This window comes from Lethenteron reissneri, chromosome 26 (genome assembly GCF_015708825.2).
Source record: "Lethenteron reissneri isolate LAM-NWPU_2019-01 chromosome 26, ASM1570882v1, whole genome shotgun sequence".
Lineage (NCBI taxonomy): Eukaryota > Metazoa > Chordata > Hyperoartia > Petromyzontiformes > Petromyzontidae > Lethenteron > Lethenteron reissneri.
This window is the reverse complement of record NC_083804.1, coordinates 17,974,736-17,993,787: the sequence shown is the minus strand read 5'-3', so window position 1 is coordinate 17,993,787 and position 19,052 is coordinate 17,974,736. Positions and strand designations below refer to the sequence as shown.

General features: G+C 46.2%; 2 protein-coding genes across 4 annotated transcripts in view; both read left to right on the top strand.

Annotated features, from left to right (window-relative positions):
• PRDM15 (PR/SET domain 15) overlaps positions 1-4,043 on the top strand; it is a 31,222-nt gene extending 27,179 nt beyond the window's left edge. The window contains exons 25-26 of one of the 3 annotated variants that reach the window (XM_061560331.1): positions 396-488; positions 972-4,043. In XM_061560331.1, the coding sequence (XP_061416315.1) occupies positions 396-488; positions 972-1,817 (939 nt within the window). In that variant the 3' untranslated portion in view covers positions 1,818-4,043. The remainder of the gene's footprint in view (positions 1-395; positions 489-971) is intronic. The other 2 variants (XM_061560330.1, XM_061560332.1) reach the window with 2 other exon arrangements.
• Positions 4,044-11,826: 7,783 nt separating this feature from the next.
• The window catches only part of LOC133347757 (transmembrane protease serine 3-like), a 32,420-nt gene continuing 25,194 nt past the window's right edge, over positions 11,827-19,052 (top strand). Inside the window, exon 1 of the mRNA XM_061560329.1 lies at positions 11,827-12,004. Within this exon, the coding sequence (XP_061416313.1) occupies positions 11,990-12,004 (15 nt within the window). The 5' untranslated portion in view covers positions 11,827-11,989. The remainder of the gene's footprint in view (positions 12,005-19,052) is intronic.

Here is a 19,052-nt window from a genome sequence, read left to right as displayed (position 1 = left end):
ACGAACAGGGCCAATGCATTCATGCTTTCAACCTTAGTTGGAAAGTGTAAAGAATGTCTTTGTGCCGTGTGTCCACACTTGTGTACCAGATTGCGATAGTGTAGTGGTTAGTGCGTGGTGCTACGAACCTGGCGACCACAGTTCGATTTCCGCTCATGGCCAACACTAGTGACGATTATCTGAACTGGTCCAGGGCCTCCCGTAGGTCGACTCAGCCTCAAATGAGTACCTGGTGCGGTGTGTAAACATTGTCACTGGGGAGACAAAGGGTGCCAGGTGTGGTGCTCGCCTTCTACTCCCTTGTGTGTCTTGTCGGCCTTCATAGGTTGCTCGCTAACAGCACTTACTCCTACAGTCTGTTAAGGTTATACAGGTGATCTTTGTGTTTGTTCCAGACACAGCTGACTACACTACAAGAGGAAGATGACCCAGCAGCCTCGTCCCCTGGCACCAAGCTTGAGATGCACACCACTGAAACCACTCACCAGGTCAGGGCATCACCGCATGCAAGAGTGTGTGTATGTGTGTACGTGTGTACGTGTGTGTGGGTTTGTCTTTCGGGGAGTCGTGCACTGTGATATGAACCTGGTCACCCGGGTTCGATGCCCAACCACGGATAATATTGGTCGAAGAAGAGTTTTGTTCGGAGATGAATCCTCTCATTAAAGATTATTGATGTACATGAATTTTCAAAATTCCAAATCTAGTCACTGTTCATTGTGTACAAACCTTCATAACAATATGCTCCTCTGGAGGTTTTTTATATTGGGAGGGATAGATACAACAGGATTAGATTATTTTGTGGCTTTTCAGCAGCAGACTTTGTCATGCTCCTCATCATCTCGAACACCTGGTAGAGATTCCAGCTTTCCGGGGAGAAATCGCTTGTTTAGATTTGTGATGGTAAGCTGTGCTCTGGGTGGTGTTCCAGATGGTTCGATGCATTTTTACCATTGTTTTCCCTCTTTTAGGTGGTGGTTACAGTGACCGAATCCATCCCGGAAGGGAGCGTGACCTGCGAAGATGGAAGCATGACCTGTGACAACGGGGGTGTGGGCGCTGACGAGGGGGATGTGGCTTGCAGGGAAGTGGGTGTGGCGTGCGGAGAGGCTGGCGTGGCTTCCACTATGGTAGGGGTGTCACTGGAGAGCGCCATCCTGGCCACGCTGGACATGGTGCAGCGTGCGGGCGGCTCCATTCACATCACCCCCGCACACAGCATCACAAGCTCGCTGGGGCAGACCATGGCATCGCTGGAGCAGCCCGTCACCTACACGAGCTCGTCGGGCATCGTGTCGTTACCGGGGCAGCATGTCACCTACACTATTAGCCCGTCGTCTGGGGCTGTAACCTTCACGAGCGCGGCCGGCGAGCTACCGTCTCCGGGCCATTCGACCGTGCTGGCGCCGTCGCCGACGCTGTCGTGCGGGGGGGGGCATTGCGAGAAAATACGCTCGCAGGGGAACTCCGGCACGGACATGGATGACGAGGACGCGAGTGTGCTTGCCTGCGCTCGCCACGACGCCGACGTGCTCGTACTAAAACACGGCGGCGCCGGCGTGCTCTCGCACAACCGGACCAAGGTTGTGCTCGTGCACAGGGACACGGACGTGCATGTGCTCGGACAAGCGGGTGCAGATGTGCACGTGCACGCGCATGGCAGCGCTGATACGCGCTCGCTTTCGCACGGGCACGAGGACCCGCAGGAGCTTGCCAGCACGCCATGGGTAACGCATGGTGGGGAAGATGATGACGATGATGTTGTTGAAGATATTGATGATGTTGATCAGCATGGTCAACATGAACATATGGAGTAGGATGTGTTATGTGTGATGTGTGTGTTTCTGTTGTGATTATTGCTGAGTGAGTGATGGTGAGGTGGTGTATTTTGTGTGTGAGCTGGAAGGATCTGTGGGCCTTGGAAGCGAGGCGGTTGAGCTTTTCCATCAGAGCAACATATGACGTCCTTCCAACACCAGTTAATCTTCAACAATGGTATGGTGAAGCTCCGGACTGTGCCCTCTGTTCCATGCCAGCCAACCTCAGGCACATTCTCACAGGGTGTAAAGCAAGCCTCACCCAAGGACGCTACACTTGGCGTCACAACCAAGTCCTTAAAAACCTTGCGTCCGCCCTGGAGGACAAGCGAGCTGCCACCAACTCCGTACCACCCCCAGCAGCATCACACCCCTTACGGACGACCTTTGTCCGCGAAGGGGCTAAACCACCGAAGAGCGGCTCTACACCAATAGAGCGAGACCAGCTGCGCTTGGCCCGCGAGCTGACATTGGCCGGCAACTTGTGTTTCCTCCGGAGATCGCAACCACCACCCTAAGACCTGACATGGTGCTCTGGTCCCGTTCGCTCAAGAAGGTCTTCATCATTGAGCTCACAGTACCCTGGGAGGACTCAGTAGATGAGGCTTATGAGCGAAAACATCTGCGCTATGCCGATCTAGCTGCCGAAGCACGGCATCATGGCTGGAACACATAAGTCCGACCAGTGGAGGTGGGCTGCAGAGGTTTTGTGGCAACATCTACAACCAGACTGCTTAGAGACCTGGGAATTAAGGGCCAGAGCCAGCGTTCGGCAATCAGAGCTGTATCGGAGGCGGCAGAAGGCAGCAGTCAGTGGCTCTGGACGAAGAGGAAAGACCCCAGCTGGGCCCCAAAATGAGAGGGCCAGGAGGTATGCAGTCAACATTGCTTGACTCAGAGAGGAGGACGCCCCTGCCATGCATAGTCCCATGGGATGTTGGCTATCAACAACAAGGCAACTCCTATGACTAATTGGGAATGGGAGGCAAGCGTAGGATTGATCACCCTGTCGCTGGCCGCCTTTGGGGAGGGTGTATAGTATGAAAGGCCGAAACACCCGAGGAACCAAAGGTTCACTACTGACGATGCGCTCCCCAAATTTCACCAGGCTCACTGTTCATGAACTCTTGGAAGTGCTTGCACAAAGGATAGTAACATCTCATCCTGTGTTCTTTGGAATCACATTTAGTGTAATATGGGTGGTGTGGTGCATCTGTCAGTCTAACTCAACCCATAACACTTGGGTCTCACCGATGATCTGCCAGCCTCAAAGTGCATCTAAGCTTGCACTAGTGCAGTGGTGACGTTACCTGGCTGCAAATGTCGGCTGTTGTAGAGAGGTTGTATGTATGTTGAACTTATTTCGCACCGTACGTAGCCAGGGGAAGATCTCGACCTGTATGTGGATATAGTATGCCTTGGGCCTTAATGCCAGCTACCCTCTTATCATATCCATAAAAAATATACCTAAGCTGGAGAGTATTTGATCATGTTAAGGGATTTTGTATCAGATAAAATTACGTTAATTTAAAAGTGAGGTTTTTTGCAGAACTGTGTCCTGAATCTGGCCCGTGGTTCTTATGAAACATGTGGTCTGTATGAAGTTCGTAAATCATTTAAATAAAAAGTCGTTTGTATAGCCAAAATTCTGTGTATTTTTGAGCAGCTTCAAATTATATTGTATTAGGATTTGAGGTTTTAGGTCGTAATATGTACCTTTGTAATGTGCCTGTGACATTTTAGCTGCTGCATGTCACTTTATTGAAGTGTCTCTGGGCATGGCAGCTGTCTTCATATTTGCTGAAGTATTGATTATAATTGTGGCATAATAGCACATAGAGCATCGTCTAAATAAATGTATCATAGCACAATAGCAGCCCATTGGAATGTCGCATGTGCATCACAGTGTGAGTGGTAGGTTGTCAGAGGGAATGGAATATGTTGAAATAGTGGATCACAAACAGTCGTTTACTGCAGAATGGAATAAAAGGGTGCAAATAGGATACTGGAAGCTCACTATTTACGAAATTCAAGGAGAGGTTCATTATTTTATTTTTTATAATGTATTTTTGTGAACACTTTATAACGCTATAAATGTCACTACATATTATTTGGGTCTTTCGGTAAAGTCACGTAGATAGGTTCAAAGAAAATAAAAAATAAAACTACGTTTCAATCACAACACAAGCGTCCTAATGACGATCGCTTGTGTTGTGATTGAAACGTCGTAGTTCTTTGTTATTTTTTGTTATTTTCTTTGAACCTATCTACGTGACTTTACCGAAAGACCCAAAGAATATGAATTCCTGCAGTCACGAAAGCTTTAAGTCCAGATTTATGTCACTACATTTAATTAAATTTCGATTTAAAGTTTTCGTGACTGCAGGGATTCATCTTCTTGGTTCTTTCGGTAAAGTCACGTAGAAGGAAAGTAATAAAATAATAAAAATAAAACATAATAATATAATTCTCACGATGTTTCGGCCACAATGCTGTCTCCCCGACAGACCTGGTCTTCACCTGAGGACGGCTGCTTGCGTTGTGGCCGAAACGTCGTGAGAATTATTTTATTTTGTTTTATTTTTATTATTTTATTACTTTCCTTCTACGTGACTTTACCGAAAGAAGATACATTTAATTACATTTCTTTCAAATGTTAGATATCCACCAGCACATTGTTCCCAATGATTTGAAGCTGAAAATGGCCAAAGGAGCCTCGACGTTGCTAGATTTCGCAATATATAAATTAAAAAGATGTCAAAAATGGCACTAGATATTTTACCATATTTTACGCGAAGCCACCCTAATTACATACCAAGAACCGCTTCAAAATGTGCATAAATATTCTCGTCCCAGTCTCATCCTTGTTTTGATTCAAAAGCGTCTGTGTAGTCTTAATTGTGCCTGCTCCTTCTTGACGTTTTAATTAAAAGGCTTTTTTTAAGCCTATTTAAAAATATATATATATATAAACAGGCCCAGACGTATGGCACCTATAGGGGTGTTTTTGTTTTCGTTCTTTCGTAGGGGGGGGGGGGGTGTCCAAAGGGTGGAGGGAAGTGGTGGGAGGGTGAGGGCCAGAGTGGATGGAATTTGTGGCCTTTTGCGAAGGGGCGGCCTCGTCTGGATTCGAATTGGGGAGGAGGGGTTTGAGAGGGGAGTGATTGAAGGAGATGTGCGAGGAGTTTGAGGGTGGAGTCATTGAAGGAGGGAGGGGGAGGTGTTTGAGAGGGGAGTGGACAAAAGATAATGGAACATCTTCACCGGTTAGAAACATTTAGGCTGGCCTGCCTACGATCCATCCTGGGTTTAACCAGGCTGGATTGTGTGAGCTCACAAATCCTTGAAAGATCTGGACAAAGTCCCATTGGTGAGCTCCGGCAGGCAAGGCTGCGTTTGCTGGGCCATGTAGCCCGCATGCCCAGCCACCACATGCTTAAACAGCTTTTGTTCGGCCGGATAGAGGGGGCTAAACGGGCGCGGCACAGGTTAGAAAAGAGATGGAGTGATGTGGTACACGAGGACCCGGAGCTGAGGGGAATTGCCGATGACTGGTACCAGCGGTGTCAAGATCGGCCTCTGTGGAGGAGGCTCGTGAATGACGTTACTGGGCAGTTGGAGGCAGTCGCCCTCCAGCAACAGAGGAGCGACGCTCACAACAACGAGCGGAGCGCCGGGTGGCTAAAGAACAGCCAGTTGGCACAGTAGGGAGCACAGGTGGTGCATCAGCCAGTCATCTCAGTCAGTCGACCCGTGGCACCTGGGTCTGCCCCCTGACCTGCCAGCGGGCGCTCGACACTTCACGTGGCCTCAACGTGCACATAGCCTGGCACAAGTGCCGTGGTGACGTCACCGCCACTTAGTGGCGAATGGCGGTTGTTGAAGGAGAGGGGAGGGGGTTGACAGGGGGGTGATTGGGAGCTGGGGGAGTGATTGAAGGAGAGGAGGGGTTTGAGAGGGGAGGGGTTGGTTGCTGCTTGTGCTTGATGTCAAGATTGCCAATGTGAGCCTCCTTTGTCCTCAAGTTATTTTTAACTGAAGCAAAAACAAGTCCGTAGACAGCAGCTCATTTACACCTGCCCAATGTTCCAAGTGACTTTACATTCACATTAAGTAACCCGTCTCTTTGTGTGCACCGAGTTTAATAGACTGAATGGTACTAAAAAGGAATTGCGGGCCGATTGTGTTAAAATAAACAAAAAAACGTAAAACATTGATGGCGCCCCTTGCAGAGAGGGTTGGGACCCGCGCTTAAACAAACTCGTTACAAGGTCCGCCTCCCTCCATCAGGCCACATTCTAGATGAGGCTAATCCCTTAAGCCCTCCGTTCACCAGTGGCATACGTCGTGTATTGAGAAGAATGATTGTTTTACTTATCTCAAGATAACGTACTGACAAGCGTATCCTTACATTTGATCAGAAATGTAAATTATCACTTGGCTTTTTGGACACCATTCGTTAATGTCCCACGCCATTTGATTACTGCCTCGGCGAGGCATGAGCTTACCAGATACTGTCACGAAACAGCAGCAGCATGATATGCCTCATAACCTATCTGCTCCATATCTCATCTTCCCCCGACAGCGAAGACATTGCTGGCATGTTACTCAAGAGTGGCCCAGTAAACGTGTGGTACGTTCGGCCAACGTTGATCCAATAGTTTCAATCACGTGGCCCAATGTTCAATGTTTAATTGGAAGGCAGCCTTGCCACAGTTTGTTTTTGTTGATTTTGGTCTTTCAATAAAAGCGGGTGGGTTGTCAAGTCTGGCGTGAACTGCCCAGCAATAAAAACAACTCAACAATGAAGTAACTGCAACATTTTTTTTCGATTTAAAGCTTTCGTGACTGCAGGGATTCATCTTCTTGGTTTTTTTCGGTAAAGTCACGTAGAAGGGAAGTAATAAAATAATAAAAATAAATATTTAATTATGTTTTATTTTTTATTATTTTATTACTTCCCTTCTACGTGACTTTACCGAAAAAACCAAGAAGATAACTGCAACATGATAAGAACATTTCATTCATTTTTGGGCAGTGTTATTGACAAATGTGTTGAGCTTTTGTACCGCTGCTAAAGGAGTATCACAGTAAAAAAAAACCACCCCGAGATATATTCACTGAGGTGACGTAAGAGTAGCATTTTCCATTGGTCATACACACGCACAGGTCTGGCGCGCGTGTGGACGTACAGGATTGTACGTAGAAACATCGCAAAATATCACGTGTTATTTCAACTCGTCAAGTGCATAGTAGATGAAATAGCACCGGCATTTCAGGCTGCCGTGCATTGCATTGTATCAAGAAAATAAAGAGTGGCCTCTCATAAGGCAATGGCAAAGATGCTGATCATCCACGTGATGTTTGCCATGTGTTTTTCGATTTTGTTTACCTTTGTTAACAATATAAGAACCTACCCGTATAAAGATGGGTGGAATGCGACGTTGAATGAGTACATCTTTGGTTTAAAGAAGTGTCCCCATAAGGGCATACCGGATGAAGTTTACGTTTTTCACATCCCCTTGCTGCCAGGCTACAATCGCGTGCACTGCATGCATCCGTGACATGCGTGAATTTACCTGCTTCGATCTTGATCAATGTTGCCCATAGAAAATGCTTCTTTGCTCTGTGTGTCACAGACATCCATCTTCATATGCACGGTTTGACAGCTTGCATCAATCTCTGTAGGGTAAGTTTACTCCATAATGTGACGAAGTGATTCCCTGACGTGTTTAGCCACTTGCCTTCTCTCATAAGAATGGACAAGCATAAGAACAACAATCTACAATTTCCTTGAGACTTTTGCTGAGCAGATGTTGAGCCATAAGCACTTAACACAGCATGGCAATTCCCGAACTGCGTCATGCGTGTAATGCAAGCCATGCACCGCCCGCAACTTCCTTTCATACGGCCCGCGAACACGTGACGCCTACCGTATTGAAATTAGACGTATATGTCATTTAAAGCGTCTTAACCACATTAGTATAATACTAGAGGGCAATATGTTAAACCTGGCCGCACCGTATGAACCATTGTAGGGCACTCTGTCACTGCGAGGGCCTCTTGCAGTGGCAAGCAGTGACTTGCGGTGGTGTGATTATGTCAGAGTGCGGGGTCTGTCTGTAGCTTGTGATATAAAGGGGCCCTAAATAAAAAAAAAAACATCAATATTAAAACACTAATTTTTAAATTGCAAAGTAAAGTAATTATCTTTTTTCATTTGCTATACAGCCAGATAATATGACAAATCTCTAACCTTAAACACACAGTCGTTCACAAAAGTTGAAGGCAGTATATTCCTATAGTAATAGAGCAAGTGGGAACCTCCTTTTCCAGTACCTATTAGAGCAAGTGCAGAATAACTGAACCGGAATTGATAGCTTGAAAGCATTTGGCGCGGGGCCCTTGAAAGTGCTGGGCCCGTAGCTACTACATATGTAGCTACTTTTGCTACGAGGATAATCCGGCACTGTTTGGCCCCGGGTAAGTGGAAAGAGTCCCACCCGTGGTGTGATGTCATTTGAATCTTTCTGCGAAGCAAGGGGATTTGTGAAGTGCACGAACTTTATCATCGCTGTAACCAACGAAATACAAATCCTCACAGTAAGTCGTGATTTATTTTATTTAATACATAGGTGACTTTACCGAAGGAACCAAAGAGTAAGTACATTTATAATTGTGCAACTCATAACCTAGATCATAACGATTGTGCAGAATACATAGATTAACAGAAACAAATCACTGGTAAACAACAAGGAATGTCAGATAGATTTTTTGGGTTCTGATATACGGTGTCATTTTAAAAAATAATTCATCTGTAAACCATTTATTTTCCTTTTGAACGATTTTGTAAAAAGAGAACCTTCCACTTGTATAATGGTGTTTCTTGAACAAGGAATGCACGAGAGGGAGTGATATTTGTCATGCATATTGTTCAGAATGTCGACGACTATTGAGTCGTGACACAGCCAATACGGTGGCATGTAGCACAGTATCGACAAGGGTCGATGATTGCAACTCACTACTCTACGGGACGTCTGGGGAAAACATTACCAAGCTGCAGCGTGTACAAAATTATCTGACACGTGTCGGGACGAGTGTTTCAAGATCCGATCATGTCCGTTCAGTGCTCGTCGACACTGCATTGACTTCCGGTTGCCGAACAAATCCATTATAAGATCGCACTCATTACACACAAAGTGCTTGCAACAAATGAATCACAGCACCTTGCTGATTGTGTCAAGGAGCATAAACCACACGCAAACTCCAGTCATTAGAGTGGATATTTGTAAGTCGGACGTTTGTATATCGGGGACTGCCTGTATTTAGTTCAACACATTGTTTTGCCTTCATAAGAGCATGAGCATGCCATGATATCATATTATGGCCTCCAGGGAACGATAGCTGTTAAAGGAAAAATAACAATAGCGAAGCTATCCCGAAAGTTCTTCAGCGGCAATGCTAGGCGTTGGTGTTAACAATTAGATTACTTTGGTAATGAATAACGGAGCGTTTTTATAGCCAATTGGCAACACATTGCCATGTGAGTCATGTCCCTCACGGGGAATGTTTGGCCATACTTCACACTGGCCAGTGTGGGTTGGTGGTTATCTACTTATTACATCCCTGAGCCAGTGGGGGGAAATTCGACATTCCTATGGCCAGAGAAAGTCTACCCAGACGACAACCACTCTTGACTTCCCCACAAAGTGGCACTCATGGTATCGACCCTGCGGGGTGACGGGTTAAATCGACAACCAACTCGGATTAGAACTCGCTCTACCACGAAGCCACATTAAGGTAATACATGTTCACTAGATTTATTATGAGTAGGTATTAATTACCTGCATGTAAATAATGCAAAAATATAGTACAGTAATTGTAAAGTAATGAATACAATATAACAAGATGCTGATATTGGTAGGGGTACATGGACAGTTGACAAGGCTCGTAAGTGGGTACATGACATGTAATGTTTGCGTAGACCACTGCTGTTCGTGTTTATATGTGTACCACTGGTTTGCATAAACCACTGCTACATGCAAATCGTGCGTTTAGTTTATTGTCGAATGTTTCATAGAGCTTAGCTATGGAAACAAAATCCCCATTCTTAGTCAGGACTTGAACTTTGATGCATAACGTAACTGCGTCGTCTGACTGCAATGACTAATTTGATTATTACAGAGACATACCAATGTGAGGCTTTTCTGGGTAAACAAGCACTACATCAATAAAAATGGGTTGTTTAGCCCACAAGACCTTCTTAGGATGTACAATTAGTTGGGGTCGTCATTTCCTGTTGAGCAACGTACCGGGCCCGAGATTCCACAACGTTGTGTCCATTCAAAGATTACGATTATTCACGGAATGTATTAACATGATATGAAATATCATCAGCAAGGGCATCGTTAGTCCTGTGATGCCCACAATCCGTGCCATCCCCGCACATGAACGAATTCATAATCGCTCCGTGTCCACGTTGGTTGTTCTCATCTCGTGTTCACACCTTTGGCTGCCATTCCGTCACCAGCCTGACGAGCATCGGCCATAAACCCTTAGCTGTGCCCTGGCCAAACTACGATACAAACTTGAGTAAAATATCATTAACTAGCCTTTTGCCCGTCCAAGGACGGGTGTATTGCAGTAAATCTGAAACTTGCAAGCGAAAATCAGACCGCGACGTGATATTCATTGCATCCATTCGTGTGCAGTTTGTAAGGGCGCGGTGACACAGACTTATCTCATTTAGAGGCCGTCCATAAATGACGTCACACTATTTTGGACGATTTTTGACCTCCCCCCCCCCCATCGTCACACGGCGTCACAAAAAGTCAGACCCCCCCCCCCGAAATATGACGTCACAAAGCTCTGCCCCCCCTCCAAAATAAAACATGCTGCAAATCGCTTTAAACTATTGTCATTGTAGTGCGTATTTAATGTGGCGCTGCACTCTGATGTTGTAGGAGAAAACATTTATTAAAAAGTCTATTTAATTAAGTAGAACGTGTTGTCTATATTTATTTAAAGTTGCACATTTTGATGTGACGTCACATTTCTCACCCCCCCCCCCTCGTCACACATCATCACAAATATCTGACCCCCCCCTCCCCCATGTGGAGTGACGTCACCCGCTAATTATTATGAATGGAGGGGGTGTCCATTTGGAGGACGTCACCTGCTCATGATTATTAATGAGGGGAGCTGTTCGATGTGGAGTGACGTCACCTGCTCATGATTATTCATGAGGGAGGCTGGTCGATGTGGAATGACGTCACGAGCGTTAAGGACACATTCCTGGGTGATGATAGTCGGTATTTTATGGGACCATTCTTTCGCCAGTATCAAAATGGTGAAATAAGAAGAAGATGCTTTACCCATTCTGGTGATAAACACAGAAGGTGTTTAGATGTTCAAACACCAAATACAGTAATAAGCATTCGTTGTTTGCATATATTGCCAAAAGCATGTGGTTAATGCAGACTTGATGCCTTGTTTGAACATCTTATAACACCGGTGTTATTATCAGAAAGGGTAACGCCTATACTTATTTCACAATTAATACGAAATTGTACTTAATGTATAAAATCGTACAAAGTAAATGTTCGTTACTATTCGTTGTTTTTAAGTATTAAAAACACTATTACTGTCATATTCTTGGGTCTTTCGGTAAAGTCACGTGGAAAGGTTCAAAGAAAATAACAACAAATACCTATTACTGTCATGTCAAACATGTTGTGTCTGAAGCACTTCATAAAAGAACCTCGCATCTTGAACTGACGCACGCGGTCGCGAGAATGGCGCATGACCTCATCTCGCTAGCACCTGGGCTCAACGGTGGCGTCTATAAACATGTTGTGTGTTGGTGGGTGGGGGAGGTAGTAGGTGAGTGGTGGTGGTGGTGGGGGGGCTGGGTGACGCTCCGTGACCCGTGTTTGTTTTTTATTCACATTCAGCAACCCCCCCCCACCACCCTCGACGTCCTGGGTGACGTCACCCTCTGTGACGTCACGCAGACGCAGGTCGTCCTCACCTGCGCGGCACGGCAAGACCCGCTCGCCACTCGGGACTCTGACTCGGCAGCAAGCGGCGGCCGAGTTGCTCCGTCTCTTCACGACTGCGGCCGAACGCACGGACGCCACAACCTCCTTCTTACACACCTCGTCGCAGCGGCGATGCCTTCGGAAAAGGTATGGGGGGGGGGGTAAACAGGAGGAGGTGGAAGGAGGGAGTTAGCAAAACGTGTGGCTGCTGGGAACAATGGGGCGGCGCTGGGTTTTTTCGTCTTCTTCCTCCTTCTTTCTACGTTGCACATGGAGTGTGCTCGGTCCGATTGGCCTTCTCGCTCGAGACGTCGCCGTTGAGCTCCTCGAGTTCAACGAGACGTCGGGAAGGAATGTTAGAACACCGCACGGGCCGAGAGTGGAGGGGGGGGAGAGGTCTTCGCTTGTTCTGCAATGGTCCCAGCACGAGTGTTTGTGCCCGGGCCACGCCGGGCCGATGGTCGATCCCGAGTCGGGAGGAGGAGGAGGAATTGGGGGACGGTGGCCTCGACTCGGCACCCTTCCGGCGGGATGGATGCAATGACTACCCCGGGGTGATTTCCACTTTGTGGGAATCAAGACAGCGGCGGTCTGTTGTCTTTCGGGCCAACTCGGTGCGATGAATGTGGAATTCTATCTCGCCCACTGCGCTCAGGACTGTAAACACGATCTGGGTATTTGTCTATTTACATCATTACGTTCTTGCGTTTTCTGTTATGTACGGGTACGTAAGATGTATGTAGTAAACTCCAGTGAGACCTGTGATAAGAACATCCGCAATGCGGCCAATCTCATCATAAATGGGAAGCTAAACAACATTTCAGCCGGGATATCATTGTGTGGATGGGTAAACCATATAGCATTACACACATGTCTGTTGTTTCCGGCCTTCATCCCACACTGACCAGCGCAGTGTGATGTATGGTCTAATAAGCCCTCGCCCAGCAGCGTTTACATGTGGTCGGGTCGGCAAAGAGCTGGGCCGTCCCCGCTGAGATCATGGGTTCGAGTCCAGGCAGTCCCCTATACGGTTTAAACCGGATTTCTCAATTGGAGCCAGCTGATGTCATGCCGGCGACGTCACCGTTGACTGCATACACAAAAACACCCCGTCACCATACATTTGGTTCTCCACTTAATTTGGCTAAATTGCAGCTTTCCGAAATTGAGCACATGCTGCCCCTTGACTGTGTGTAGCCAGATGTCACTTGAAGGAGGGGGTCTCAGATGTGGTCCTGTGGTATCCGCGAGAGATGCGAATGGATTCTTCATCTCACGACGGAACGCCGATATCACAATTTGGCTAAAACAGGCGGTGGCCGGGCACGCAGAGTTTATAATTTGCATGGTGGCATTCTTACACGCTATTGTACTCGTCGGATGGGTTTCTATCTATGCACAGCCCTCTTTTTGCAATCCAATGCTGGATGATGGCCTCCGCAAGCCCGTGCTAGTCAATACCGTTGTTTGATCATACTTCACCACGCTGGTCAGTGCGTATTGCTTTAGGTGAAGATTGGCCAGCTTATCAGGATTACCCCTCCCCCCATCATCCCGCCGTGTGTCCGTAAAGGCGTCGTGTAAAATACACGTCGTGGTGGTTATGTTACTCTGTAGCCTGTAGAACAAATTCCAAATAGTTGCCGTTACGTGGCGTTTCATTGTTACCTCGGCCGAGGAAGAAAACACATGCTTAGTCTGAGCTCTAAGATCATAGCGAGCCCGTAATGAATGCAGCCCCAGAGCCAGTGAAGGAAATTCCACGTTTCTGTAGTGAGAGCAGGCACCAGCCACTGCTAGACTTCGAGACTTTGAGATGTTGACTACCTCGGCTGTTATACAGGAAGCCGTGGGTTCAATCCCGACCCTGACGACTGTAATTTTGGAATTTCCGTGTTCTCCCTGTGGTTGCGTGGATTTTTCTCCATGACCTTCAGTGTTTCCCTCCATTTAGAATCAACATACGTTCGGAGTATATGGCTGCTATACAGAATAAAAATAATATTTAAACTGGAAGAATCTGATGAGCTAATTATGCTCTTTTTCGCAGATGTCCAGTACGTGATCAGCCACTTCGTTGAGCCATGATTGTTGTGGCCAGGTTGCTTATCAAAAAGAGCTATATAAGTCCGTGGCATTTACCTGATAAAATAACAATAGTGTAACAGCAGGTCTAGAAGGAACGACCCGAACCCTCGTAGTGAAAAACGAGAAGTGATGCTGTCATAGGTTCAGTCATCTGCAATTGATAGGACGGATATGATGGCGATGTAATTAAACTGGCTGGGGAATTCCCACTGGGTTTTTTTTTCAGGATCATCCCACGTTGAGATGGTTTTGACCAAATTACTTTTGAAGGACAATTTATCCACGTGGGATGAACCTGGCATTTCACAGAGAAAACCCCTGGCGTGCGAGAGGAGAACGCTCGGAGGTCTGCACAGATGGGTTCCCGAACACACTTTCCGTGTGCTCACCTCTTGGCCACATATGCTAGCGTGAGCCATCAACCCTTGCCTCCACAAAACGTTGGCTCTCAGGGCGTGGCGCTCTAAATGTTTGTAGCTCACATTTGAACACAACACTGTCACGTGTCGTGCGATAGTTCCTAACATTTATGATACGATCTATTTACAGCCTTTTGTCAATCCACTGCTAGATGTAGCCCTCCTCTACACTGTCGATGTCATAGGGGGGCGGGGGGCGGTGGTAGGTTAAATCATATTTCGCCACGCTTATTAGTCTCGCGTCCGAAACGACGTACGATTTCGTGCTGTGTATTGTAGAGCGAAGCTGTGTCCAGGTATTTCTACGCGCGACGTGAACGTGTGCGTTAACAGTGATTTCCGTGCGTTGTTTTAGCAGGTCACCATGTATTTAGTGTGAAATAGTGTATTTCATTACAATACTGTAAAAACCCTCTGGTGTATTCAGGTGGGGATCCATTTTGTTGCAACATTGTTGGTCGTGGCTTGTGCACCTCTCATGCCCCCCTGGCTCGGCATGGCTCTGCCTCCCCTATCAAGTTTCTAGTTGAATATATTTAACCAGATGAAGAAATCGCGAAACCAGGGGGACGCAGTCTAATTTACATGAGTGGCTTGTGGGGGGGGGGGGTCACCTAAACGACAAGTGGAATACAACTTCAAGTACTGTGTGTACAGCAGTGAAGCAAACGGATATCGGGAGCAATAATTAATACAACAGCCATAAATTGTGGACAAATAGAGTATAAATAACCGCGTTTCGCAAGAAATTAAACGAACTGCACAAACATAAAAACATTGGTGAGGTGAGCATCGAGTGGTTTTACAGTCCTGCACAGGGTGTAGAGAGGACGTTTTATGGTTTTGGTAGGCGAGGCTGGTGGTAGGCGCGAGGTTGATGTCAGATGGTGGACTTGCGATGGTCAGCACTCTGCTCTCGTCTCTCACGTGATCTTATTCCACCCGTCTTGTCGGCAAACTCGTGTCTCTCCTCTCTTCTCCACATTTTGTTAATTGGCTTTGTTTACTGAATCGCCACACACAACATCCTGCTAAAACTCGAACTCGTTACACATCCTCCGTCATTCCCAAATGACTGCACAGGTGGCAGGCTTTATTATTAACATTTGTGGCCGACCGCATCGCTGATGGTGATATTTGTCCACAGTACGTGCCAGACCCTTTCATCGGCAACTTTTAACGACTTGGTAGAAGTCGCAATGCAAATTCAGTTGGTCAATGCAGCGTCCGCGTCTTAACCACGGTGTTTATTTGCTCGCTCTGACAACAAGGGGTGGGCGATTTTGTTGTTGAGGGCAAAGCTGCAAAGTTTCACCCCCCCCCCTTCCTCCCATCCCGCCAAAATGTAATATTTAACTACAGGTGTAATCTGTAACCAATTTATCTTTATTGTGACTGGATAATTAAACTTTGGGATGCAAGATGCGGAATGGCGTTTTATGAAGCCGAGTAAAATAACACGAATGTTGTTGCAATGCAATAGGGAGTAAGGGATTATTTAGTTACCATGAAAAAAAAAGTCGATAAATTTTTTCAATATTATGCATTAATTACAGATAATTATTTGGGTCTTTTAGGTAAGTCACATAGATGGGTTCAAAGAAAATAACAAAAAACTACGACGTTTCGATCGCAACACCAGGAAAAGGGGGTTAGCTTCTAAAGGCAAACTGCTTATAAGGTATGAAATGGGTGTAGCCCAAATGTTAGTAGCTAATGTCTCGGACCGTGTTTGTGAACATAAGTCAGATCTGAAACACGGTAGGACCAATACCTCGGCCGTGGCTGATCATTGTATTAATGCGGTGGGCTCACACGAAATTGATTTCTCTAAGACAAAGGTACTTTGCAAACCCACTGGCTATCAACAAAGATTCGTTCATGAAGCCATTCGTATATACAGACACAATTTCAACCAAGAAGATGGGTACAAACTGAGCAATCATTGGAAGGACGTTATCAACCAGTTTAAGTCATAACTGGTTGTGATGTTCACATCCTACTACCTTCCGATGTTAGTTGTTCATTAACAGGTTTGCACTAACAGCCACTTCGCGTTGACCTAGAGGTTGCTGCTCTACGATCTTTCATTAACATGCTAATCTCTCACATTAACATGGCCACCTCTGCTCGTGTGCCATGGAGGCCGCTCACCGATCTTACATTAACATGCTAATTTTCACCTGGCAGCCCTTTGGTGGAAAACCAACCAACGTCGTGGTTGCTGCCCACCACTTAATTAACATTGGCTGCTGACATTTGGGCTACGCCCATTTCAAACCTTTATAAACAGTTGGCCTTTAGAAGCTAACCCACTCTTCCTGATGACGACCATTTGTTTTACAATCGAAACGTCGTAGTTTTTTGTTATTTTCTTTGAACCTATCTACGTGACTTTACCGAAAGACCCAAAGAATATGAATGGCTGCAGTCACGAACGCTTTAAGTCAATATTTAATTACGGATAATAATGATTTTATATAAAAATTGCCATTTAGATTTCAAAAATTCTGTTATCAGCCTGTACATTCCCACTTCTGGACAAAGGCCAGCCCTGGCGTGTGTTCTTCCATCCTTTCCCTGGTGGTTCTTGTCCAGGAGTGGCCTCCGAATTCACTGATAATCTCTTACAGCTGGCTTCCGCAGCTGCTTTTGCCTTTTCACTGTGTCCATTTTAGTTACAACTCTTTAACTCTGCCAGTCTGTAACGTAGTAAAATCTATGCACCGTCTGGTGAGCCTGAAATGGTTGGTACGTTGCCCCCACTTGTCGAGGGCGGCCCACATAGACGCAATCTCGTGACAAGAGATTGAAAATTAGATTCCTTAGAACTGCTTTTTGCGTTTAGTTTGTTGTCCTTCCCCCGCACCTACGATTAGCACGGTTGGCTACGTACGTTGCAAAAGAAGTTCATACATACAGCAGATTACGGCTAATCATCTCAAATAACATGTTGTGCACGGCCCAAAGTCCAACGAGGCTTTTTGGGAAATATTTCACAAAAAAGTTGGCAGGGGCAACCTGATTACTAAGCCACTGATTGCGTGGAGCAACAGGCTTGCATGCAATACCCCATCTATCGCAGGGACCGGTTTAACTGCATGAGCAAACTACAAGTTCTTACACGCTATGACATACAAGTCGCATTATATTTGTATCGTTGCCCACGTTGCAGGAAGGCCACATGTGTGAGCGCCTATCACAGAGTGGCTTTTTGAAAACTGAATGTAGGGTCCGGACCCTGCTTTTGGAAACAGAATGATCTGTTTCCAACACCACGCCTCTCGCAAGCCGATAGCCGCGTTTCATTCCCGCTGCTAGTCACATTATTGGTCCACAAACACACCTGTCAGCTGGTCACCATATTGGTCCACAAACACACCTGTCAGCTGGTCACCCTATTGGTCCACAAACACACCTGCCAATAACACTTTTGCAACACGTGGTCTTTAGCAATAGTCACTCTTGCGTATGTTAAACATCCTAATGGCTCCCTGACTGGCACTTGACATTGATTTCATCATTGAATACGGTTTTGATGGTACGGTCACAAGTTCTTAGGTGAGTCATTATCCTCACATAATAAATGTTGCTGACTGCGTTAACAGGAAGCCTGAATGAATCAATCGTAGCCTGTTCAATAATGTCTTGGGACTGTACACCTCGATGATTCGCAGCTGTTGAGCCGAAAGTGTAAATTCCACATTCTCGCGGAAGCGCTCAAGTTGAATCCACAGTGGCGAGACGTTAACTGCCTCACCTGGTATGCAGATCGTGTTGGATCTCGACCCTTGACGCCTGCTGTACATTTGGAGTTTGCATGTTCTCCCCGTGGCCGCATGGATGTTTCTTCGGGTCCTCCGATTGTTCCCTTCACATTTAGAATCAACATGCGTTTAGAGTATTTGGCTGTTCTTAATTTCTACGTGTTAAGCCACTTCGTTGAGCTCTCATTTGTGACCAGGTCTCTTCTGAAAAAAACAATCTATATAGCTCAGTGGGCCTTACCTGATAAAATAAATAATAGTTTTAGTGGGATGTGACACCCGCGAGCTTAATGCTCAAACCCACAACGTCGTGCAGCCAGATACAATCTCAATGCGGTTGGTTATTTAGTGCTGAGCATTTACATTCCCTTGGCCCTATAACATTTGAGAGAAATACCAAGGTGCACAAATGGCCGTGACATGCACGTTGAATATCATAACAAAACGGCAGTATATACAACAGCAGATCGTATTGTGGCAACGTCACAGCAGAAGTTTGAGAATTTTGCTACAAAATGAATCGTTTAAAACAAATATGTAGCCCATCAGTAAATAGCTAATGCCTCCCCTTACAGAAGTGATAAAGAGATCATAGAGCCTTCAATGGGCTCACACCAATTTAAATAATGAAAACAAGATCTAATTCTCTGCGTCAGCGGTCCCATGCCTCTGTCCATTCAGAACCACGTGGGAAAACATGATCTACGGTCGCTCACTTAAAAGTTCAAGTCTGTATACAGTGCCCCTCTGTTTGAAGTGCCATTTTTTTTATTTGTGCGACTACGTTGTAGTTTGTTACGGCTGGACATACAAATGTCCCCCATATAGCCTCAACAGTGTCGCGGGCGGGTGGGTGGCCGGGTGTGTGTGTGCACTGACGAGCATGGTTAAGTATGGTCAAGCAAACTAGATGACCTACAC